General features: G+C 38.9%; 1 protein-coding gene across 1 annotated transcript in view; it reads right to left on the reverse strand.

The window, feature by feature from the left end:
* Positions 1–27,677, reverse strand: part of pcdh15a (protocadherin-related 15a) — a 412,089-nt gene that overhangs the window by 172,009 nt on the left and 212,403 nt on the right. The window contains exons 19-20 of the mRNA XM_055162873.1: positions 11,261–11,566; positions 4,237–4,467 (exon numbers count right to left, since the gene is read on the reverse strand). Of these exons, the coding sequence (XP_055018848.1) occupies positions 4,237–4,467; positions 11,261–11,566 (537 nt within the window). The remainder of the gene's footprint in view (positions 1–4,236; positions 4,468–11,260; positions 11,567–27,677) is intronic.

Genomic DNA, 27,677 nt, shown 5'->3' on the forward strand with positions numbered 1-27,677 from the left:
AAAGCTAAAAAATTAATTTAACATAATACTTCCTATTTAACAATTTGTTGCTAAACCAGATTGATGTGTGTAGCACTAGAGTTTAACACATTATTAAACTAGGCTGGAACTCAGAAAGAGATTGGAAAAAGGGGGAAAGTTCCAAAAAATACTTCAAACTGATTGGGTGCAGCGTCAGAGTTGAAGAACAAACCAATAAATCAAAGTTTGTTTAAATCCGGGAGAGAGAAAGGCAGACATCCTTCCCGTCCACAAATGCACAAAGCACTTCCACATTTATAAAAAACAAAAACAAATCAGTCTGTATTTCTGCTAAAATGTGCCTATTTCTGTCCATCAACATTACCATGTTTATTTTGATAAGTGCGGCTGCTTCTCCTTTGGCTTCTGCCCAAACCACAATGCTCTGCTCTGATTAGACTGGTCATCCAGTGGCCCGAGCCCAAATACAGATGCAGGAGCTGTACAAGCTTTATTCTCCTGAGATTGTGAACTCATTAATTCATTTATGCAGTGGTAAGCATAACAAGCTGCCCTGAGGCAAACTGACAGAAACATGTCTGCCACTCTGTGCCCCTGGCCTCTCTGACAGACCACCAGTAATAACACATCATACTCTTACACTTTCACAGCTGAGATTTAAACCACCATCCACAGACAGTAAAAGAACTACTTTGCCCACGGAGTCAATGTCATCTGACAGTATAGAACAAATATTAAAATGTCTGACTCTTGTTTAGCCCTAATTTAGACTTCGCTTTGGGATGTTATGGTATCAACAGATATCAATATTTGATACAGATATTGCCCTAATCTATATGTGCCCCTCTGTGCATCAAATGTGTCTTTTTGAACAGACTGATGCATACAAAGTTGAAATAAAACATTTCTAGGCACAACCAGGGGGCAGAGGGGGTCCGGTTTGGGGACCACAGGATCTCATCTCTGCTGTTCTGTTATTTTGATGTTGTCCTGTTGGCTCCATCAAGTCAGGACCTACAACATGCACTGGGGCGGTTTGCAGCCGAGTGTGAAGTGGCTGGGATGAAAATCAGCTCCTCCAAAAACAAGGCCATGGTTCTTGACTGGAAAAAGGCGGCTTGCCCTCTCCGGGTGGAGAGTCCCTGCCTCAAGTGGAGGAGTTCAAGTATCTCAGAGTCTTGTTCACAAGTGAGGGGAGGATGCAGTGTGAGATTGACAGGCGGATCAGTGCAGCATCGACAGCTTTGGGTAATGACTGAAAGGACAAGATCGCGGATACAAGCGGTCGAAATGAGTTTCCTCCGGAGGGTGGATGGTCACTCCCCTAGAATCCTCCCCTAGAGTGATGAGCTCGGTCACATAGGAAGGAGCTTGGAGTAGAGCTGCTCCTCCACATCTGTTCCAGATGCTTCCTGGGTGCCTCCCTTGGGAGTTGTTCCGGGCACAGGAGGCCCTGGGGAAGACCCAGGACACACTGGAGGGACTATGTCTCTCGGCTAGCTTGGGAACACCTCGGGGTCTGGAGGAAGCGTCTGGGGTGAAGGAAGTCTGGGAGTCCTTGCTTAGACTGCTGCCCCCATGACCCAGCCCCGGATAAATGGAAGAAAATGGATGGGTGGATGTTTATACAAGTATCCCAGATAAATCCAGTTTGTTGTAGTTGTTTTACAAAAGTGAAAAATGTATTCTTCATTTCAACTTAAAGACGGGGTATTTCACTTCTATGATGTATTATGCTAACATATTTAGATCCCCATATTACTTTGTTTTCTAAATGGTATTTTTGCTGAAAACAACATATTAACATGTTTAAAAGTTTAACTTTTGTTTTTGATGTTCTGCTTCTCCCTTTCCATTTGCTCCCGTCACTCCCCCTTCAGAGCACCATCACAACACAATCAGCGTGCATCCCTCTAATGAAACGACTGCACACCGCATCAGGTTTGTCAAGTTGTTCTGTACAGTTTTGTATCATGTTTCTGTATATTTATGGAGCATTGCCGTGTGGGAGCATGGATGACGTAGGCCTGTGAGCTGAGCAATGGACAGACTTTTAAAACTAATAGTGACAAAAGAGATCACTAAATTACTCAAAACATGCATAGATGGCATCTAAAATTCTTCAGGCATGTTTTTGATGAGGGAATGTTGTAATATGTTAGAAAGCTTAGAAAATCTTTAAGATAAATTTGTGGGCATGGCTATAGATTTTAAAAGCTTGGGATCTGCAAAATCTGTTTTCGGCCACAACAGAAAGCCAAATATCGGCCAAAAATCCATATCAGCCCAGCCTTACTTCGTTTAGTTCTGGATTTTCTTGAGTGGTAGAAAAATAATTGAGAGATAAGCTTTATGCAGATGAACACTAGCAAAGCACAGACACTTTCTCTGACCTATACAGAAAATATCACAGGACGGCCCGTTTAATCCTGCAGTTGAAATTGAGCGGCTAATCTCGGTAAAAGGTTGGGAAAAGAACACAAGCTCCAGAAAAAGACGACATAATTGCTGTCACAAAGCTAATGAGTCATTCAGACGCCGAATAGCAGCGCGTACAAGGCCCGGCTCCAATCCATCACCTCTCTTTGTCATGTTGACAGAGCAAGGACGAACAGGGCAAGGCACCTCAGCACTCAGAGTGGAGACTGTAGCACACACAGTAGAAGAAGAGAGGACTTAACGTGCATTACAGGAGATATAATGGTTGTAAAACTGCTAATGATCGCCATTCGTGGGTTTCGGTTTTGTGATTATAGATGATATTTTGAGGACTTTAGCCCATTTAAAAGATGAATTTTGTTTTAAACTGTTGTATGGTTGTAATGGTGGTAGGTTTTCATCACTCTGAAACACATGGATGCACTGCTAAAACGGAAAGTCTATGAGTTGAAGGAGAGTATAAGTCTTGGGTTGTAAGTTTTGACAAGTTACGATAAATTTGCATGTCAGATCTTTTTTCAAGCTGTTTGCAAGCTATTTATTTCTGATTGTAACCATTAATCTTTGGTAATTTAAAGGTCCGTTATGTAACTTTTTGGTTGAGGCTCCATCATCTGGTTGTTTGTATGGATATGTAATTATTCTGCCTGGAATGTTCCACAGTATGACATTAAACAACTCTACCTTAAATTTATTCAATTATATGCGGTTTTCTGGCCAATAACTTCTTAAAAAAACATATTTTATTAAGTTTTCAACATTTAAAGAGCAGTCTGAGCATGCGTTTGAGTTTTTCTCATTACATACATATTACCCAATTAAGCAAGACACACTGACCTGGTCAAACAGGCAAACCGCCCGCCACAACACTGAGCCTGTACCTCTCTGTATAATGATACTGAGATCAACGGGCAAGTAATCAAGCAGAGGCTGCCACAACTCCATAACGAAATCATCATTACCTTTCAATTTTGTGCTGACTCTTTCCATGGGTAAGACTCTAAAAATGTCTTTATACCACTGGGTGAGAGTTGGTGGCTCTGGCCAATAACTTCATCTGGTTTGGCTTCCATGACAATAAAAATGTTAAAAGCCATACTGTGAAATTTTCAAGACAAAGCAGTGTGTCCATGAAGAAAGGCACATGACAAACCCTCTACCATAGCCAAAAGTTACACAGTGTACCTTTAAGTACACTGGACTTTGTCATCGATTCTGATCTGTAACAAGTAAACGTCTAATATTCGTATGTATAATATTCACCTGGCTGTTTCTTACTGGGTGCAGTTGAATGCTCCTCCTAGTTTGGCATCAGAATATGGGCCTCTCCAGATGTGTTACTGAGATCTCTGAGATTGTAAAATGAAACAGAAAAACTGCACAGCACACTCACACAGCCAATGTTTATTTTGAGATTACAGTACTGTACTGTGGTCCAAAGCAAGAAAAAACAAAAACAAAAATATATCTGATGAAGGCTTTTCTCCAAACCGTAATCTCAAAATAAAATGTTTTCAACATCAGACATCTGAGTGTGTTATGTAGATTTTTTTTTTCATGTTTGAAGTTGCGATTCCTTGCATTTGCACCTCTATAAAGACATTGCTGTGTGTTTTCTGTTTGATTTGATCTTTGAGATTTGAACCACAACACCTGCTGAGTTTACATGTATTTATTTTATTTTATTCTTTTAATTGGACTACTTCTCCAGGTCTCCTGGCGTGCATGTAGGCGTAGTGATGGTGCATTGACAGCCCCAGGAGAAGCACACACACACTTTAGCTGAATGAAGGGTTAATCACAGCGTGCTCTTACCGTGATCCTGACCGTGACTGTGGCCTCTCCGGGAGGCATGACCCCGGCCTGGTCCACGGCCTCCACCTGGAAGCTGTAGGAGGCGCCCAGGCCCAGAGCAGCCAGGTTTTCAAAGTCCACGGTCTGTAGCACGGCCAGCTCCCCGGTGATGGGGTTCAGAGAGAACAGCTGTTTGGCCGACTCTGTCTTGATACGATATGTGACGTTTGAGAAGAGGTCTGCATCCACCGCCTGTCACAGAGAAGAGAGACCAATGAGTACTTTTATAAGAATGGAGCAAGATAAAAATAGAATGGGGATATAAAGCAGCATATGGTGAGTGGAATTAAACTTAGTTTAGAGATTAGAAAATATTCAATTCTCTTACAAGGGGAAGATACAATGTCACAAGAGCAGAGTACAAAAAATCTGCAATAGAAATATTAAGTGAGTAAGTGCATTTTTGTGAAAATGTAATAAATAAATAAAATAACACAAGTATAATAAGAAAATGCTATTCTACTTTGTCAAGATATATGTGCAATCCTTCAGTCGTTCAGGTAGAATCCATGGCAAAAGGATTTTGTCATGGATTCTAGTTTATAACATTAGGCAACAGTACAGGTGAACACAATAAAATGTAAAGGTAATTTGTTGATTGGTCATTGCTTCTTTGGCAGAGGTGACATGTGGTTTAGGGGTCAGTACTTAGATGAAAAGTACTGGGAAATTCCAGGTGCCACACTGGAGCACCAGTGGCAATAACTGTTATTGTGTCCTTGGGCAAGACACTTCACTCACATTGCCTACTATGAAAGTGAGATGAGTGTGACTGTGGCAGAGGAGCCAGTGGCACAGACTGGCAGCCTCACTCAAGTCAGTCTGCCCCAGGGCAGCTGTGGCTACAGCAGTAATTTATCATCACCAAGTGTTTGAGCGACATAAATATGACTCATGCATTATTATTACTTAGTGAATCACACATCATTTTTGCATGTTCAGACATTCAGCACCAGAGAATAAAGAAGCTTACACTACTCCTAAATTCTATTTTGCATAATTTATTCTCTCTGATTTGTTTTATGCAAGAAGCAATGAAACATGAATATTTTATAGGTCAACAAAAGTTTAAGTGACATACACAGCGATGAGATCATCAAACTTACAAATACAGACAGATTCTCTGTAACTGCAGCTGTCCCACTTTAAAGGGTATGTGAGAGATGCATTCAATATTTCATAAACCTTGTTTATCTGTGTCATCAGATAATACAACGTGAATGGGATCAAATCAAATATCGATTTTACAACAATAACAACATGATGATTTATTCTTAATTATAAAACACTGTACATAATGGCCAAGTTGGTAGGATTCTCAAACCAATTACAAAATGGAAAAGCTGAATGCACTCCGCACATTGAGTTGCCAGATCCTACGACTAAAACCAATTGGAAATAAGCCCAAAACGGCATACAAAATTATTTTCTCAAGGGAATCATTTTTAAGGGATTTAAATCATTATTGCCATTTACAATTAATTACAGAAATAGAGCAACAGACAAAAAGTATTTTAAAAAGTTATTCTTCTAACTAACACTTATTTAGCAAATTGATTAATCTACACTGCAATTACTTTTTCACCCAGTGATGAGTCATTAGTGAAATTTATTCAAAATTTCGCCCAGATGAAGATAAAATGATGTCACATGAATGGGTTTTCACCAAAATAACAATGCACCCATTTCCTGTGTCATTTTGATGTAATAAGTGAGTCATAAATCCTCTTTTCTCAGCACATGGCATGACTAAAATCCAGAGAGTGCTGTAATCCTTTAGTCGATTAACTGCAGGTGGTGTCTTTGTCGACCAAAATGTGTGTTATTTGACAAATCACTGTATTAAGATTACAAAGATTTATTTTGGACAACAGCAGAAGTAAGTGAGTGAGCGACTTAGCTGAAGATTTTCTGTTTTTTGGTATTTATATGTAAAAAGGCAGATTGAACTCACAAGCTTAATCTGTCTTTATAATGCATTGTTTCTTGGTGCTTTTTTTTAGACTTAAGACAAACTTTATTGATCCACAAAGGAAATTACTTACACAAAGTAGCTCACACATCAAGTATTTATGCATAAAAAGTCAGATACACAGAGATAACTAATAGTTTTAAGAGCTTTTTCCATGCCCCTGTTTCAGTCAATTAATCAGCAGGAAATGTTTTTAGTTAAGCAAGAATTTCTTTAGTCGACTACAGCCCGAACTGACTGTTATTTCAATGATCAATTTGTTTAAATTAATCTTACAATTTGTTTCAGCCCTACTGCCTTTTTTATTGAAAATACTTTCTAACCCCAGTTTAGACTTCTGCACACATGTTCTAAACTAGTAGTTAGTTAGTTGACTAAAAAGGGAGCGTGGCAAAAGCTGTCAAACTATTATGTAACTCCACTGTTGGGCAAGTTACTTCAAAAATGTAATGAGTTATTTATTACTTGTTACTGTCATTTCAAAGTAATTTGTTACATTACAATATTACTGCATTTAAAATGTAAACTACTATTGCATTACTTTTAAGTTACTCTCACCAAAATAACTGTTGCTGATTGTCAAATAACAATCAGTGAGTGAAGATGCTGAACTTTTGCGCAATATATGGACTGAACCAGAACTGAACCAGGACTAAACCAGATCTAAACCAGGATTAAACCAGGATTAAACCAGGACTAAACCAGGACTGAACCAGGGCTAAACCTGATCTAAACCAGGACTAAACCAGGATTAAACCAGGACTAAACCAGGACTGAAACCAGGACTGAACCAGGACTAAAACCAGGTCTAAAACCAGGACTAAACCAGGACTGAACCAGGACTGAACCAGGACTAAACCAGGTCTAAACCAGGACTGAACCAGATCTAAACCAGGACTGAACCAGGACTAAACCAGGTCTAAACCAGGACTAAACCAGGTCTAAACCAGGACTAAACCAGGTCTAAACCAGGTCTAAACCAGGACTAATCTTGGACTAATCTTGGACTAATCTTGGACTAGGATTTGGAATCTAGGACTGCCCCTGAGACAACCCCGAGCCCGTGGAGCAGGATTCCCACAAAGCCTGATCGGATGTCAGCTGCGAACGATGGCATTTCACTGCTGCTGATATCGCGGTGATTTTAGCGAATTTATATGAAGAAAAACGAAAAACCCACCACTTCAATCCAGGTTCAAAAAGCATCGTTACACACATTACTGACATTTGTACCGAATAAAATATAAAAAAATTGTCCCTGTAATGCCTTACATTACTGCGTTACAGCAAAAAGCAATGCATGACAGTCATTCGTTATTTTTATAACGCGTTACTCCCCACACTGTGTATCTGTGTATCTGACCGAAACTGCACTCACAAGACTACACAAAAAAGTCAAATGAATGTGCAAGCCTACTTGATACTCTCCATTTTGAGCCTTGCCTCCCTCTGCTCCCTCTCCACACCTCTTTTATAATGTCTGCCTGCGAAATGTCACTCACAACATGTCAGCACTTACCTAGCCCCTGCGCTCTGTTTCCGAGCTCTGTGACACAATGCAGCCCCTGCCATACTGTATGCTTTAACATTTGCACCCTGGTAAAAAACATTCAAAGTTAAAAGGACCATATTATGCTATTTTCTGATCTATGTTATAACATTGTTTCCTCATCACAAACATACTTGGAATTGTGTTTTGTTTCATTCACACGTTTAACACACGTTTTAGTTCGTCTTCTCTCAAACTGAAAACACTCTGTTCCACCTTGTGATGTCATATGGTAATCCAGGAAGTGCTACTGTTTTGTTAAACTCCATACACCTTCACTAGAATCATTTGGTTGATTTGGTTCAGCTCTGGAAATGCCCACTGCCTGAGGAGCTGTTAACATGAAAACTACCACTTCATGACATCACAAGGTGAACTAGAACATTTTGAGCTTTGGAGGTGTAAACAAATAAATAATAAAGTATTACTCAAACATGTGTGAGTGAAACAAAACACAACTCCAGGTATGTTTTTAAGGCGATCACAACATTATAACATGGCTTGAAGCTCACAAGAGTCCGTTTTGTGTAATATAGCACCTTTAAGCAGTGTTAAAATCAAAGGTGAAAGCATCTGGGGCCAAAGCCAGACTATGACATCATGGGGAAAATCCAGCTTTTAGTGTTAGTCTATTTGAGTCAGGAAATGCCAAGAGAGCTGTCATGGACAAAATCTCACTGCTGACTGTGTAGAAGTGTAATTCTGTCTGTCGGAAAGGTTTTGAAGTTGAAAAATGTTGTACTTGAGTTAATAGAACATCTGTTGGAGAATATAAAGGCTGTCACAGAACACATTTTGAAAAGCATAGCTAGAAAATATCTCACTACGGCTAAGGAAGAGGTATTGGACATGAGATTGCATCTGCGTTTGACCCATCTTTCAGTCTAATAAAGCAGGGAGTGCAGTGGAGTATTTTGATCAGAAGTATCTGGTTGGAGGTTTTACTCATGTTTTGGTTACAACGGGGAAAAGCATCAAGAACAAAAATGATCACCTAATTAAAGAAAAACAACTGGACTTTTCCAAATAATACAAAATCCAGTTGTTTTCATTGATAATATTTTATTCCTGGATGTCTCAAAATTTGCATAAATCAAAAAGAAACTCACACGTGCAGAAGATACAAACACCATATTCCACACTACGTCAATCTGCATTTTATTGAGTTAAGTCCTATGTAACAATTGTAAATAATCCAGGAATACCATTTTAAAATTATGGTTTAAATGTTCTAACTACATCCCAAAAAGTAAGAAGCACAGTCACCGCTTCTCTTCATCAGTGAAAATGAGCCATGAGCCAATTAACCCCCTGAAGTTTTTGTTGTTGTTATTGTTATGACTGGAAAAAATGCCAAGAAAAAATGTACTTCCTTTTTAGTTACATAGGTACAGTTCTTTTCTAATAAGGCCAAATTATTTGTGATGCAACAGTATTCTATATAAATCTATAGAATGAAAACTGTTGCAGTATTTTGGAGGAACCTCATATTCTGACAATGCTTATGTTAAGTAAAGAAAACAAATATATCAAAAATAAACTGGAAAAATTTGAAACGTATATTGACATATTATTACCAATCACAATTGCCGTATAAAAATCAGAATGTGTAGGTTGGGGCTTGGTTTTTTGCGATTGGTGTCACTCATGTGTTTTTATTAAAGAGAAAATAACTCCTGCCAGACTCGGATGTATAAAAAAAAAGAGTTAACAAAGTTTAATCCACAGTTTACTCCTCTAAGAAGATTTTGCAATCAAAGCTAAGCCATTCTCTAAAAATAAACAATACCACAGTAAGAAAAACATTTGGCTCTGTGATTATGTGCTGCCTCAACATTTCACACGTCTCAATTGTCCTCGTTTTTCCACTGGTAAACTCTCGCTCTTAAAGGTGCTTTGTGGAATTTTTTCTGTGGAGGGTCTTTCAAATGCTTTTTTTCCATGGACATATTATTGCTTTGTCTGGAATGTTTCACAGTATAGTATTAAACCTTTTTATTTTGATGGAGACCAAGTTATAGGTCATATCTGCGGAGAGGCAACACTCACAGTCATAACGCCTGTTTTTACAACAACCTGTAATTGAATAAATGTAAAGTAGATCTGTTGAATGTCATACTGTGGAACATTCCAGGGAGAACAATGACATAACCACAGAAGCAGGTAGTGGAACCCCAACCAAAAAGTTACACAGTGCATCTTTAAAGTGACAGTAACATATTTAGGTAAAGCTTCATAACAGTTCTAAGGCATTTTCCACAGATCAGCATAAATGCAATCAAATAAATGTATCTTATTTATACTAATCAAATATTAAATCTCTCAATATGAAATCATCAGTGTATTTCCATGCATTATCATATATGAAATATACTCAGCTCCTATATAGGTTATGTAAATTTAATTTGTAGAAGTAATATTATACAAATACCTTCTGTGCAGTAGATTGGCAATTCCAGGGCTGAAATTATCCATATGATTCTAGTGAAGGTGTATGAAGTTTATAAACACAGTGGAGCACTTCTTGTATTACTAAATGACATCACAAGGTGGAACATACTGTTTTTTATTTGAGAGAAGAACAAAACGTCCAAAAGTCCTTAAAAAGTCATCTGCTGAAACCCATGTACAGGCGATACACATGTTACTTTATTGCAGAATTGGGTGTACTGATAGTAGTGTTAGTTGTAGTAGTGGGGAGTAGTGGAGGTAAAGTAGTAGTAGTAGTAGTAGTAGTAGTAGTAGCAGTAGTAGCAGTAGTTGTAGTAGTAGTAGTAGTAGTAGTAGCAGTAGCAGTAGTAGTAGTAGTAGGAGTAGTAGTAGCAGTACCGGTAGTAGGAGCCGTAGTAACAGCAGCAACAGCAGCAACAGCAGTAGTAGTAGCAGCAGTAGTAGTAGCAGTAGTAGTAGCAGCAGTAGTAGTAGTAGGCAAGTTGTAGCAATATAAATAGGAAAAACTACTATCGTCTGCTTATTCGCAAACACAGCCACATCAATAAAAATGTTAACATCAGCACGTTTATGTAAATTTGATTTTTAAAAGCAGTTTAGAAACATTCCCAATTTTACACAACTTAATCCAGGGGTCTCCAACCTGTAGCTCTCCTTCTCTTTCTAAGCAGCTCGCCCAGGGATTTCTGAATTATACATATTGCACTGAATAACTCAAATTTGATTGATTAAATGCCTGTTTCCTTCGTAAGTGTATAATTTTGATATATAATTATGATGTTGTTTTGTCGATAACTGGATAAAGGGTTATGTTTTATAGACATCTAACTGCATCTCATCTAACACTTACCATGGCTCCTATATTTGCAAAATTTCTGGTGACCACTAAAATTAGTAGCTTTGTGGCATTTTTCGTTTTATAAAAAGTAGCTCATAGGAGGAAAAAGGTTGGAGACCCCTGACTTCTATATGTATAATCTATACGTACATGACAGATTGAATATCATACTTACAGTCAGATTGAGAATGATAGTCCCCACGGGGCTGTTCTCAGGTACATTAACCACATAGTTGAGCTGGGAGAAGGCTGGGCTGTTGTCATCGATGTCACTGACCAGGATGGTGATGGTGAGGGTGGTGCGTCGCGGTACCTCCGCCCCGTCCGAGGCTTCCACCACCAGGCTGTACTGGTTCCGCAGCTCCCGGTCCAGTGGCACAAGGGTGGAGATGGTGCCGTTGGGGCTGATGGTGAACAGGTCCGGGTGGCTGACGATGCGGTAGCGCACTTGGCCGTTAGCGCCAGCGTCTGGGTCAGTGGCCTGGAGGAGAGCAAAGACATGTTTGAATGATTTCAGTTTTTCAATTTGTTTGAGTAGATGTGTTATTATGCAAAACAGACTCCTGTGAGAGCCATGTCTGAATGCTGTTACCTCGTCAAAAACCTGGAGTTGTGCTTTGTTTCATTCACACATAGTTGAGAGTTATTAGTCTGTCTACATTTACAAAGCTCAAAATGCTCTCTTCCACCTTGTGATGTTGAAATTTTCATGTTCATTTGTGGTAATTATTAGTGGTAAAAATGATTATTAGTGGTAAAAATTAGTGATAATTTTCATGTTAACAAATACCTTTTGTTCAGTAGATTGGCAATTCCGGGCTGAAATTAACCAAATTATTCTAGTGAAAGTGTATGAAGTGTATAAACATATTGTTTTCTGTTTGCGAGGACAACAAAACATTCAAAAGTCCTCAAAAGTCATCTGCTGAATTGGGTGTACTGATAGTAGTGCTAGTTGTAGTAGTGGGGAGTAGTGGAGGTAAAGTAGTAGTAGTAGCAGCAGTAGCAGTAGTGGTATTAGTAGTAGTAGGAGCAGTAACAGCAGCAACAGTAGTAGTAGAAGTACTAGTGTTAGCAGTAGTAACATCAGCAGCAGCAACAGCAGTAGCAGTAGTAGTAATAATAATAATAGTAGTAGGGTAGTAGTAGGGTAGTTGTAGCAATATAAATAGGGAAAACTACTGTAATAAAAATCTCAAGAATTGAAAAAAAGAAGAAAAGAAAAAACTTTATTTCCATATCTAAATTGGATAGACTTAGAATGTCCATATTTAAATTCATTGAAATTTCCTTTGTGAATTTGTAAAAATACAAAAGAAAGACTTGATTGAAAACAGTTCGGACAGCACAAGAGGAGAGATTGACATAGCGTTATTTGGTGTGAGAGATCCGTTTCAGATGACAGTGTTTGGTGTAGGCAGACGATTTTCTCTGGCATCCCCTCTAGCAAAGTATTGAAAGAAAAAAAAAAAAAAAAGAGATTGACATTTTTCTGTTTTCAACCTCAACCTGGTCAGCGGCACCTAGATGTTTCCATGGAGACCTCAGTTAAAAACCCCAAGTAACGCTGTGCAGTCTCCCACTTCAAAACACCAACTTTGTATTGATACTGCTACGTGTCACATGCAATTTTTACATATCCGAACCAAATATCATTAACAATATTCTTGCTTCAGAAAGATCCAGGGTTTTAAAGAATATCAAAAGGTTTCAAAAATAACTCTTCAATCCAATATGAAATCCAGCATGCTGAGGCTGAAATGTTTAATTCAGAAATGTTAAGTCTTTTTGTACAAAGTATTGTAACTCAGATATAGACAGAAAGAGACTTCACAGAGGTTGCACAGTGGGAAAGAACATCAGTGCAAAACTAAAGCCATATTTCATTTGTTTTAGTAGGAAAAGTTACCCATGCAAATTACAGCATTGTCAGATTATTATCAAAATTCATAGCTGCTTTTTACCTAGTGATGAAAATGCGAAAAGAGCTTCTAGAGTGAGACTAAAAAGGGTTGTTAAAAGTATCAAATATCGAATACAAAACACTAAAACTTGCATCAAAAGTAGATTCATTTGAGCAAGGATTGATACTAAAAAGTCACAATCACAGGAGAGAAATAAATCTGTTCTGAATAGCTTTAGAATGAGCTTGAGCTGTATCAGAACAAGTATAAGAGCACATTAACTAGTATACATTATATGGCTAATATATGGACCACTATAGAACCTGCCTGAACGACTGAGAGATTACACAGATATAGGTCCACATGGTAATATAAAAGAAAGTACAACTATTTAATGCTGAAAATGACATTCTATTGTTTTTATTTATGATCACTGTGGTATCTGAAACAGTATTGAGTATCGAGTCTACAAATATTAAAGAAAATCACATTCTGTTGTCTCGTAGAATCTGTTTTTAGTAGAGTCTTTTCCTTTGTATCGAAATCAAGTTTGTAATTTTAGTATTGTGACTAGGGATGGACATGATTATTCAACTAATCGATAACTGATCATTAAGAATTTCGTCGATTACGTTCATTTCAAATCGACAAACCGAATGTAGGTTTCTGTGTGTAGATATGAACAGCGCAAACACTGGAGTTGCGGCCTCAGTCCCACGTTTGGGCTCTGGCACCTCCTTGGAGATCATTGTACGACTCAGTGAGTGTGTTTACATGCATATCAGTGTCCCGGTTTCGTCATGGTGCATGTATACGGTTATCCCAGTTGCTGCAACATAAAGAGCTGCGCTAAACCTACTGAAAACATCGCGACACACACACAGAACAGACTCACCTTCAGCATTAAAATCCCTCTGCCACAGAAAAAACACCTATATTCCACTGAGTCATGTCCTTTAGTCCGACAGAAGCTGAACCGCATCAGTGCACAATAGCAAGCTGTTTTATGTGCGCTTAGTTTATGCAAATTACACATGCGGTTTAGTTTAGTTTCTTGCACAAAGCTGCATTAAACACATTATAATCTCAAACGGGCTGATGTGGCTCTAGAGTGGTTTACATGTTGTAAAGTTGAGTTTATTTATGCAGATTAGTAATAGTAATAATAAAGATGATACTTATATAAAAACATTAATGATAAATCAAAAATCAATTGTTAATTCTCCCGACTATCGATGAATAAAATTTCATCGAATGCCCATCCCTAATTGTGCCAACACTAAAAACTGAACAGCCTTTCTGTGTGAAGTTTGCATGTTTCCTCCCTGTGCCTGGGTGAGATTATAAAACAACAAAACATCTCTAAAGCTCAAAATTTTAACTATGTGTGAGGAATTGTCCCTCGCACATAGTTAAAATCTTCCAGCTAAAGTAGTCCTGACCAAGAATAGCTCAACATCTGGAAACTAGTCTCACTGCTCCTGACATGTTGACCCAGTAGTATTTAAAAATGGGTCAAATTTAGAGGACACATTTCTGTACAGGGACAATGAGGTGTACATTATTAACATAACATTAGCCGTAAAGAGCCTATATTACGCTATTTTCTGATCTGTGTTATAATTAGTGCTGTAAGGCGATTAAAAAAATTGAGAGATTAATTAATTATGATCTGTAATTAATTAATCTCTTTTTAATCTCACCTAAAAATTGCTGAGAAAAGCCTTCAACTTGAGGTATTTTCATTTAAATTCATTATTACATTATTATTATTACATATAAACCATGAACACTCTAGAGCCACATCAGCTCGTTTGAAATTATAATGTGTTTAATGCTGATTTGCGCAAGTCTCACAGAAACGAAACTTAAAAACCGCATGGCTAATTTGCATAAACTAAGCTAGAAAAAAATATGCTCTTGTGTCGCTGATGCGGTTCAGCTTCTGTGGGACTGAAGGACACGACTCAGTGGAATATGAGTGTTCTGACAGTGTTGAAGGTGAAGGTGAGTCTGTTCTGTGTTTGTGTCGTGATGTTTTCAGAGATCAGACATGTGCAGGTTTATCGCAGATGCGGCGAGAACGAGAAAGAAAATCACAATTGTTTGCGGAAGCGATGTGTTATTGTCCCAACAACACATAAAAACAGATTTTATAATAAGGCAAACAGTAAAGTTAGAGATTAAAAATTAGATTAACGCGATTAAAAAACATAACGCGCTAAATATGACTGTAATTAATTAATCGCAATTAACGCGATAATTTGACACCCCTAGTTATAATGTTGTTTAATCGTCACAAAAAAAAAAAAATTGATTTCTTCTCTCAAACAGAAAGCACTGTTCCACCTTGTGATGTCATGTGGTAATACACAAAGTGCTCCACTGTGTTTTTAAACTCTAGACACCACCAGACTTCACTAGAATCATTCATTTAAGATCATTTCAGCACTGGAATTGTCAGTCTCTACTAAACAAAAGGTAAAAAATAGCTCTTAACATGAAAACTACCAACTACTACCATGACATCACAAGGTGGAACTGAGCATTTTGAGCTTTGGAGATGTAGACAGACTAATAGTAAAGGGTTACTCAAATGTGTAAATGAAAGAAAACGCAACTCCGGCTATGTTTTTGATGAGGTAACAACATTACAACATGGCTAAAATCTCACAAGAATCCATTTTGTGTGATAAAATAACAAGGCCAGCAAGTGAATAGACAATAAATTGTATTGATATTCTGGATGATAGAGACGGTAGAGAAAACTATATGAATCATATGGGAGTATGGTACTTTAAGGAAAAAGATACTTTTGATGGAACAGCTCGCAGTTGGTAATGAGGGGAGAGAAAAAGACATTATGTAAACCTCTATGCAAATATCCAGGTATTTTTTTCTCAAAACGCAGGTGGTAGATGTGTATATAATCGAGAAATTATTGCTTTGCATGAAAAGTTCCTACAAAACCACCTGTAACTGAATATATGCAAGAATATTCAAGGCACAGCAAGTCCTCAAATCAAGCAGGTGTGGATCCTTCATCAGAAAAGTTACATCGAGCATCTTTAATTTGAACTGTCCCTCAAACGAAGATGTTAACTCTTATTTAAAAGTAACTGCTATCAAGGTTGTCAAAAGCATTGGGAATCAGATACTAATGATACTAAGACTAGTATTGAAACTAGACACTCATTTGAACAAGTATCAGCATCAAAAAAGTCACATTCACAGGTCAGAAGTGAACCTTTCCTGAATAGCTTTAGAATGATCTTGAGCTGCATCAGAACAAGTATTTGACTAGTGTTGTATTTTTCGGACTATAAGTCACAGTTTTTTTCATGGTTTGGGCGGTCCTACAACTTATACCCCAGTGTGACTTATATGTTAAATTTTTCACACTGACAGCCGTGAGATCGCGCTCTAGGCAAGGCAAGGCAAGTTTATTTGTATAGCACAATTTGTACACAAAGTAATTCAAAGTGCTTTACAGAATAAGAAATACATTAAAATCATAATAAAAAACTAAATCAAAACATAAATAATCATGAAGATTAAAATTAAAAAAGAGAGACATAAATTGGAGAGAAGAGTGCGGAATGAAAACCTTTCAGTTATATGCACAGTTAAACAGAAATGTTTTGAGCCTGGATTTAAACAGCGTCACAGAAGAGTCTGTCTCACATGTTCAGAAGACTGTTCCAGGTTTTAGCTGCATGAACCTGAAACGCTGACTCCCCTTGTTTAGTCGTGACTCTGGGCACCAGCAGGAGGCCGGTCCCTGAGGTCCTCAGAGTGCGAGATGGTTCATATGACACTAACATGTCACAGATGTACTTTGGTGCTCGGCCATGGAGAGACTTGTACACAAGCAGAGCTGCTTTAAAGTCTATTCTCTGAGGCACAGGAAGCCAGTGCAGAGACCTGAGCACAGGACTTATGTGCTCGTACTTCCTAGTTCGAGTAAGGACCCGAGCTGCAGCATTCTGGATGTTCTGCAGCGTCTCACAGCTCGTTTGGAGAGACCAGTGAGCAGACCATTACAGTAGTCTAACCTACTGGAGACAAATGCATGGATAAGTTTCTCCAAGTCTGATTTTAGACAGTAAACCTTTGATTTTTGCTCTGTTTTTTAGATGGTAAAAGGCTGCAGATGTTATTGTTTTGATGTGGTTGAAGATTTCTTGCCTGATTTGAAGGTTTTAGAGAGAGAGACTGGAGGTGACTGCTGACACTGTCCCTTTGTTTCTGTGGACCAAACACTATGACTTCAGTCTTGTCAGAGTTTAGCTGGAGAAAGTTGTTTTGCATCCACACACTGATCTGTTGGATGCAGTGACCAAGTGAGTCCACTGGTCCATAGTCTCCTGCTGCCAGAGAGACGTAGATCTGAGTGTCATCTGCATAATTGTGGTACGACACATTATTGCTGCTTATTAACTGGCCTAATGGCAGCATGTAGAGATTGAACAACAGGGGGCCCAGGATTGACCCCTGAGGCACCCCACAGGTCAGGGCCATGTGATCTGAGACACAGTTTCCAATTTCAACAAAATACTTCCTGTCTTCTAGATAGGACTTGAACCAGTTTAGTACAGTACCAGAGATGCCCACCCAGTCCTCTAGTCTCTGTAAGAGGATCCCATGATCGACAGTGTCAAAAGCAGCACTCAGATCTAACAGGATCAAGACTGAGACTTTGCCTGCATCAGTGTTCAGGCGGATGTCATTTGTCACCTTGATAAGAGCAGTCTCAGTGCTGTGGTGGGCTCTAAAACCTGACTGGAAAACATCAAAGGAGTTGTTCATTTGGAGAAAGTTCGTAAGCTGTTGGTAAACAGCTTTTTCAAGGACTTTGCCAAAAAACGGCAGATTTGAGATGGGTCGGAAATTGTTCAGTACTGTGGCATCAAGACTGCTCTTCTTTAGGAGAGGCTTAATGACCGCAGTTTTCAACGCATTTGGGAATGTTCCAGATTGAAGTGACATGTTAACTATGTGAGTGAGTGGTGAAAGTAAACTGTTGAGGACAGACTTTAGAAATCTAGTGGGTAACATGTCCAGGCAGCAAGTAGATGAACTCAGACTGGTAACGATCTCTAAAACAGTTTTGTCAGTTACAGGTGCAAAGTGATTCAGCTCTAAGTGTCTCTGTGGCTGCATGCTTGTTATTTGTGTTGTGGAATTGATGGCATTTTTGATGCCTTGAACTTTGTCATTAAAGAAAACTGCAAACTCATTACATTTAGATGTGGAAATTAGTTCTAGGCTTATGTACCTGTACCACTGTCATTTGGCACTCTACTGCACATGTCGGCTGCAGAAGAAAGACAAAGAGCCACTATCCTGTTTGGTATTATGTCAAGTGATCGCACCATTACTTCTGTATCAATGACAATTTAAAATTTAAACAAACATACAGACAACTGAACCCATCCTGTCGGGATTCAGAAAAGCCGGTAATTTTAACTGGAACCGATGCTGAGTCTGAGGACAGCTACACAGAAGAGGAAGTGGCGCGGAGTTGCTCAGGAGTGACACAGAGGATGAAAAATTCAATGGATTTAGTGATCTGGAGTGAGATAGAGAGTTTGGTAAACTTGTTCTGTTCTTCAGATAAATATAGCATAAACAACAGAACTGTTCATATGTGACGTTAACAGTCTGTTGTTCTCTGTTCTATTGTTATTACTACAACTTGCCTTTCAAGATGAAATGTCAGTCCCTGGTCTCTGAAATTATAAAATAAATTTCCCCCAAAAAGTGTGACTTGTAGTCCAGTGTGACTTACACGTCTCTTTCTTCTTCATTACATATTTTTTGGATGATGCGACTTATACTCCAAAGTGACTTGTAGTCCGAAAAATACGGTTTATAGACTAGTATACACTCATGGACCACTATGGAACCTAACTAGACTACGGAGAGATTACACAGATATGAGACCAAAATGGTAATATAAAAGAAAGTACTATGATTTTATGTTGAAAATGACATTCTATTATCTAAATAAAGTGTGTTTTTTATTATCATTGTAGGATCAGAATCAGCATTGAGTATCAAGTTTATTCCTTCATATAGAAATCCGGCTTGAAATTTTTGTATCATGGCAACACTACACACTACTAGTAAAACTTCCCCTTTATTACCATGAAAGTACATCTTTTAAACTCTAAAACCGTATCAGAAGCTGGAGGCATTAAAAAGTTTGACATGAAATTAGCATTAGCTGGTGGGCCGCCTGTGCTTATAGATTGCTAGGTGTCGTCATGCTCCGATATTGCAGGGGTGGATTTCTTAATACGTCTTGAGCAGGTATAAGCCCACGCAACTGTAATCCTGTAATACTGCTCACCTCATCTTTCAAAGTGCTATATACAAACACAAAGGACCTGTGCTAATCGCATTCTAAACGGTGTCAGCTAAAACCCAAAATATGTCTATTGGACGAAGATGAAATTGTACTAGGGAATAAGATGGAGCCATTTAAATTGTTATGCATGTTTTTCATACCTCTACAATGCACCAAAGCCTAAGGCAGAATATGTGGGATAGAAATGATTTACCTGGTTGGACAAAACTGTAGTTGGTTGTTCATTTCTTGTGTGTAGTGGTAGTAGGGAGTAGTAGTGGGGAGTCGTTGTGGTGTAGGTAGTAGTATTATAGTAGATAGTAGAGGTAGTTGAAGTATTAGTAGGGCTGGGCGATATGGAGCTAAAAATATATCTTGATATATTTTGCCATTTCTTGATATACAACATATATCTCTATATCTGTACAGGGAAAATAACCCCCCAAAACTACTGCAAAAACAAATATGCCAAATTCCACCAGGTCTTTTTTAATGAAGTGCAAAGAGGAAGTTCATGTAGGAACAAAGTGCTTCTGCAACATAAAAAAAAAAAAAAAAATCCCTGTATACTAAAATAATAATTTAACTGTAAAATAAAGGAAGAAATAAAACATATTGCCATCTTTTCATTAAAAAATAAAACAACACAACTCAACTCAAGCTCAACTTTGCATTAACTCTGTTAACCATATGATAATCATAACCATAACCATGAACATCTATAGTGAAGAGACGTTCTTAAGGAGCTGAGGCATCCCACAATCCACTGCACAGATCAAACTGAACGTTTCCAAATACTATTGTACAAGTTATATACTGCGACAGATTCTTAATTTAAATCTTCTGCATAAATACACTTTACATTACTAAACCTTACAACATTTACACATTTGTATGTTTTACAGAAACTAAACTTAACACTACATGTCTAATTTGCATAAACTATAAGCACTGGAAAAAAATAAAAAAAACTGCTCGCTCCTTGTGCCCAGATGCGGTCAGCTTCTGTGGGACAAAAGGACACAACTCTTTGTGACAGAGGATGTGCTGCTGATGGTGACTCTGTAACTGGTGGAAAAGGATCGTGGTGCTAGAAGCTTCGGTTGGCAGTGGCACCAACTTTCGGCTTTCACAGCAGTAGACATCTGTCTGCTGTTTGTAGCAAGGAGACGGGGGCGAGCAGGGGGGAGCACAAAGAAGGTAAACATGTGAATTAAGAATTAAATATAAGCATTATGTCAATATGAACATACAAATCCATTTCGTGTTTAAAATTATCTCGATACTTAAAATATATCGCCCACCTAGTATTAGTATTACAAAAATGTTCTCAGAAAGGAACAAATGACATTTAAATTGACATGCATGTTGCTAATACGTCTAAAATGCACCCAAACCACCAAACGTCAAAACCACTTTATCATTTCATCGACAGGCTATTAATGCTATAATGTTGAGCAGCTTTTCCAATTAGACCCAGGGCCAACGTGTAGCTTTGATGGCGAAGCTGACAAGAATGTTAAAGTAGTGGAAGTATAGGAGCAGCAGTAGTTTATGCAGTAATACTTCGACAATAGACCAAAAAGAGGTTTGAATCCTGCTCTTGACATAAACTTTGAGCTTTCAGATCCACTGACAAACAGACTGGTGGTGAGATTCCAGGTCCCAAAGGCAAATACTATTGTTGTGTCCTTGGCAAGACACTTACCCCACCTCACCCCCAGAGTCTGTGAACACTGGTGTATGAATGTCTGAGTGGGTTCTTTGATGTAAAGCGCTCTGACTGTCTAGAAAGTATATACTACATAATTGTTACCATTTACTGTTCACAAAATTGTTCTCGGAAATGAACGGGCCGCACTGAAATTGACACGCATGTTGTTAATACGTTTACAATTCGCCCAAACCGCGAAATGTCAAAACCACTTTATCTTGTTATCTACAGGCTAATAAATGCTATAATGTTGAGCAGCTTTTCCAATTAGACCCAGGGCCAATGTGTAGCTTTGATGGCAGAGCTGACGAGAATGCTAATATCTGCTCTCCGGTCACAAGCATGCACAGAATACAAGCGCGTGATAAGAAGAGACAGATGGAAGTGCTAGGCTGGATGACATGCTAGCGATAGAGCAAATAACTCAATTAACAGTAGCATTGATGCCAGCCGTGATGGAGCTTGTAGCCGGTGTGTAAAATGAGATGCGATTTTCCAGTAAGACCCATATTCATCTCCTCATAAAGATTTGATCTGAAGGGCATGCATTATGTAAGTCGCCTGTAGCCATGGTAGGAAACTTCCACATGGGCAGCTCTGGGAATGTGAAAAAGTTGGAGAAGTTGTTTTAATATCCATCTGAGCTTTCTGGGAGGAAAATGCATAGGTTGGATGTCCATTGAGTTGGTGTAAATAATTAAATAGTACTAGTAGCAAGTATTGCAAGTGTGTATATGAAAACTGACGAGACGGTTTGAGAAATTATGGATGTTCTAGACACCCAAGTGGTTCTCTGTGCCACAGATTGGAAACACTGCAAAATCTAACTGGCACACTGGCACACGAGTTTGATTTTTTCACAACGTAGCTTCAAAAAGAGGTTGAGATTAGCCCCCAATTTACACCAAAGCAGTAACAGCACGTAAGCGCAGCAGCAGCCGTCATCACGCTACACGCCGCTGAAATTAGGTTGGAGTTCTAATTTTTCAGCATCAACAGAGCGAACGTCTCCAGGCTTTTTAGCATGGTCAAGACAGGAAATAAGCAAGTGGCGTCAAAATAAACTTCCAATGGCATATCAAAATGCATTCTCGAAAACCACTACAGTCGCCTAAACACCACGCGTCGCATCCAGGAGCTCGGGGAATGGCTCGTGATGGACTACGGAAAGTTTACAGCCGTGGAGGATAAATATAAAACACTTTACAACATCAGACAGCCACTTTACTGAAGGAAAAGGCGTGTGGTGCAAACAAAGTTAAATGGTGAGTAGCTTAATTAATGCGAGCACCACAGATACAGCACTTTATTGCTGCAAAACACCTTCTTGTTGTCCACTTTTGTATTGTGATTTAAAACATAATTCACCCGATGAACAATGAAGCAATGCAAAAAGTTTAGTGTTAAAACTGAGCATACACAGAGGCTGGTGTCACAGGAGCAGCTCTTCCTACGTTACGTGCTGCTGATGCTCCTGGTGTTGCTGTAAATTCCGGGTAACACACAGATGCAAATGTTGTCAATTGTTAGTCAGAAGGACTTCAACCACGTGATTTAAAGACATTGGTGGATCTAATCTATTTCAAAGAGACATGCTCTTCATTTGAAATTAAACATTTTTTTGTTTCTAGATTTAAAGGTGCACTGTGTTTTTCTGGTGGGATGCCCTCCACCTGCTTGTGGAGATATTATTGCTTTACCTGGTCTGTTCCAGAATAGGACATTTATATTGCATTTATTCAGTCTGTGTTTTATTGCTTGAAAAACTCAATGAGAAGCATGGATTACTGAGCAGGTTGCCTCTCCAAAGAGCTGACCTGTTATCACAGACTTTATAAAGAAGTGGACTATGCGAGGGTGACGCCTCCATAGGCTCTGGTCAAATATGTATAGGAGCGAATTTGGAGCCAGTTCCATATAAGACATAGGAATTTATTTATGGACTAAAAATAATATTTTAAATATCAGGACCATGTACAGTTGAGCAGCTTAGTATGAACATTTTAGTTCCAAAATGGTGAGGCCCACAGCAGTTGTTACAGAGAGAGATTTTTAGGTTTTTTTTAGGTTTACAGTTTTTCAGTGTCAAATGTCGACGGAGCCAGAAGTGCCCCCATTCTCACTTCTTATTCGGAATGTGGCAGCTAGCAAGTTAGCCAAGTCCATTTACAGTATATATAGTCTATTCCTGTAACTTGATCCTTGATAGAAGTGACAGAGATTCCATTCAAAGCAATAACATTGTCACGGGAACAAGCGGATGTTTCACCAGAATGTTACACAGTCCATCTTTAAACTATCAAAGGGATAACACGAATGCAAACTGTGAGTAATGCAACAGTAATCCTATAAGTTACACAACCATAACTACAGATGCTCGGAGGCTCTTGTGGAATCGGGACAAAACACCGGGCAAAAGCTCAGCCTGGAGAGAAAAGACTCAAAACAGTGGCCGCTATCATGAGCGCTGATGAAATGTGAGGAAATCTGTAACTGCTCAACATAAAACTGCACTGGTTTTTGTGTTCTCGATCTATGGCCACTTTGAAGGTGTCAATGCCAGATGCCTCGTCAGGGTTGGCTTTCAACTCACTTCCTGTGCTCCTGGCTGCTTAACCTGAGCTGCACTCAGACTATCAAGTATTGAGCACTTCATCTATTGCAACTTTTACAACACCTAGAGCTATGGCTAGTGCTTAGACTGACAAATGCATCTCTGTGCCAAGGATTGCGGAGAACTGACGCAGTAACAAATATGTATCTTTGGATTTGAATGAGGAAGAATTAGGACCGTTGCCGTGGGAATGAGCAAAAAATAGCTAAATGTGTATTGACCCAGTACAAATATATATAGGCCTGTCACGATATTTGCTTTATCAACTTATCGTTCAATATATGAAAGCTGGAACTATAAATTTTGGGGTCAATATTTATTGTGTCTACATTTTCTTTGCACTACTGGGAAATTTTTGGCTATATGATAAGATTTGAGCCATAAAAGGTTGAATTAATAACTTCTATGACTCATTACAAACGGAAACTAAGTACAGTAAAGTGTCAAATCCATATATATCATACGTCAAAGTTTGTTATCGTGACAGGCCTACATATACATTGTATTAGCAGCTCTTGAGGTCAAAATAAGTCTGCTGCATACTGTCTGCATCTAATTATGAAGCGTTTTCTTGTCTGATAATCAGGAAGTGTGTGTTAGCATGCTAGTCACTATTAGAACAAAGCTGGCAAAACTCCACAGTGGTGTCTGAAAGTTGTGAAAAGCACTATAATGTCATGGCAGTGAATAATTAGGTATAGGTAAAGGTATTTATAAAGTATGGATAATACGGTTGTAATTAAATGGTGAATTACTCAATGTCAAAATGGATACTTCCTCCAACAGAGTCCTTGAACATTTCAGTAAAAAAAACCATCACAGCAAACACAGCGGATAAACAAGAGGCTCACCGACTGTGTAAATAGAGAGTTAGAGAATTATACGATCAAGGTCTTTTGGCCAGAACTGCATGTAGAAACTGTAGAAAATGGACAAATGTTTTTGCTGTTAAAAACGTTCAATGTAAAAGTCAATGCACGTTTTCAATAAGACGAAAAACTGAGCTGGCCATAATGTACACTGTAAGGATGTAACAATAACTGAAAAATCGTGATACTGTATCGTCAAAGTTCTCACAATAATATCATGGAACATCACAATATATCGAATTACAAGTCTCTTTGATTAAATTAAGAGTAAGGTGCAGCAGTAACTAAAAAAAAGACACAGGGAACTGCAGAGACCATGATCCTCTGCTCAATTTCAGTGTAGATTTCAAGAAATAACAGTTCTAAGCACTTTTAAGTCTTAGGCTACGTTTAATGCTCAATTCAGATTTTTTTGTGAAATACGATGTTTTTGCAAGGTCGTTCATATTTCCAATTAATTAATTAATTAATTTCCAATTTCGACTTGTATGTGAACTCCAGTGTGAACAGTAAACGGTGCGAAAGTGTCCCGCATGCGCAATGGAGGACACAATGACGTCATCCACAGTGATCGTGCTCTGTGTTTACGGAAGTTGTCCAAACATGGATGCGAGCATTGAGCACCTGGCGATTTTAAAGTTCCTCTCGTACCGGAGCCAGTACATGTACAACTTACTTGTCCATCCATCCATTTTCGTCTGCTTATCCGGGGCCGGGTCGCGGGGGCAGCAGCCTACGCAGGGACTCCCAGACTTCCTTCACCCCAGACACGTCCTCCAGCTCCTCAGGGGGGACAACTTACTTGTTTTAAGGAGGAAATTAAGAAGGAGAAGGACGAGGTTTTTGGCCGTGGCATTTTGTGGGACAGCGGCAGCAACGTCCGTTGAAAGGAATGTGTGGATGCGCAGACGTAGTGAGTGGTGAGTGGCGATGTGCTTCGCTTCAGTGACACGGAGTTCATTAACAATTTTCGCCTACTTCAGCACAGAATAGTGACTCTTGTGGCTTGTTGATAACGTGTAGGTCGGATGAATGCGCTTTGGCTGTTCAGACTGAAGTCGCATGTCAAAAGATCGGATATGTATCAGTCTCAGGACCACATATGGAAGTGGCCTGGGTCGCATTTGAAAAAAGCGGATCTGTGTCGTTCAGACTGTCATTAAAAGATCAGATACAGGTCACATAGGGACCAAAAAATTGGATTTGGGTCACTTCAGGCTGCAATCTGAACGTAGCCTTAGTTCTTTGGATTAAGTCTTGTCAAGACAAAAAGGAAAAAGTAGCATATTAACAGTTTTGTTCACTGCCTCCACAAAATATCGCAACAAATATCGCACCGTGAGATGTATATTGTGAAAATATCCTACCAAGACATTTGGATATTGTTACATCCCTAATCGTGAGCCTCCCCACCATATCAAGAGATTTCCCACGATATCGCAGTAAATATCGTATCGTGAGGTTCATACCGTGACAATATTGTATCGTGAGACTTGGATATCGTTACATCCCTAGTACACTGTGTCATTTTTCTGGAGGAACGATGCTTAAAAATCGCCTACTTTAATCTTACATATCTTCAAGTTACAGGTAAGATCTGTGGAAAGGCTCTCCTGTATGTTTTTCAAGTGTTTTTTTTTTTTTTTTGTTTTTTTAGACAATAGAATAAAGGCAGGGTAGATGTTTTAATGCAATACTGTTGAGATCCAGGCAAAGAAATTAAATCTCCTCCAAGTCCAATCAGAAAAGCTACAAAGTGTATCTTTAAGTACTATTGATTGATTTGCTTATTTAGCTATATATTTATTTGTGCATTTTAACACCATTTCACAATCAACTTCACTAGTAAATCTGCAAATCAAACATTACAACATTATACTTCAAAATGCTCGAAATGCTGAATAGAACGCAATAAACAACATTGCAATGCACACAGATGTAACAGCTCTGGTCCACATACTGTGAAAGCTTCGAAATAATAGTGTTGTCATGAAAACTAACACGCCGAAAGCACATTGTTCTTTCTGATTTATGTCCCTAACCCCCAACATGGCGTTTATGGATGGTTCTTATTTCATAAAACTTCATGACACAGTGAAATAAAGGCTCCTGATCAGCTACAACAGGCTAAGCTGGATCCTGTGATGTGCAGTGAGGGCAGGATTGTGTTGAGCTAAGTACTTTGATTTTTCTCTCTCTCCCCTTTCTCTCTCTCACCCCTTCACCCCCTCCCCACCCCCTTCTACCTCTCTCTCTCTACCCTCCCTTTTCCTCTCTCTATCTCTCTGCCTTTCTCTCTGTCTCAGCCTCTGCTCAGGTTGGTTTGAGGCCAATCCACAAACCTCGGAAGGTAGGACAGAAGGGTAGACAGATGATGTGGTGGGCCAAGCTCCAGGACGCTACTGGCTGTGATTTCAAACAACTTTTTTTTTTTTCCTTTTGGAGTGAGGCTAGAGGTAGTCATACTTTATTTGAGTGGATGTGAGGATGTTTGCTTGCAGAATGTTCCAAAATAAATAAAAAAGACTGTTTTGCTACCCGAATTTTTATTATTTTTTTCTCCATGTGATTGAGAAAACTGGTTTAGCTCCAGTACAGATGTATTGTAAAACAAGTCTTAAGGCCGCCACACACTACAGGATTTTTGAGTCTTAAAAGATTTTTAAACGTGCGACAAAAAGGGAACACCACAGACGCGAGGAGAATCTTATGAGACTTCTCTTCTTCTATCTCCAATCGCAAAGACTGCTGCAGGATATGGCTGCGTACCACCGGCTAAGTTGTGAGCGCGATCGTGTCAGCTGTTTCCTGTCTAGAGTAAAACGACTCGCTTTGAGACTCTTAAGTGTTCAAAAGATCAGAGCACTGCACTTCTTGTTTAGATGAATGTCAAAATTGGGTTATTATTATGTGCGAAATGTGGTGCAAAACTTCAGATATATGATTTTTAATGCACAGAAGGAAAATCTGCAGCTTCACCCTGATCCGTGCGCGGCATGGATGTACAGTAAACAGACAGACATGAGGATCTACGCTATCCTTTTTACTTTTAATGAACGCTTCAAGCTGGAGTAACTGCGCTGTTTTGTGGATTTGGGGTCAGTATTTGCAGAAAACAAATGGATAATATGGATTAGGC

This window comes from Boleophthalmus pectinirostris, unplaced genomic scaffold (genome assembly GCF_026225935.1).
Source record: "Boleophthalmus pectinirostris isolate CB_2022bp ecotype Guang Dong unplaced genomic scaffold, ASM2622593v1 HiC_scaffold_5, whole genome shotgun sequence".
NCBI classification, from domain to species: Eukaryota; Metazoa; Chordata; class Actinopteri; order Gobiiformes; family Gobiidae; genus Boleophthalmus; species Boleophthalmus pectinirostris.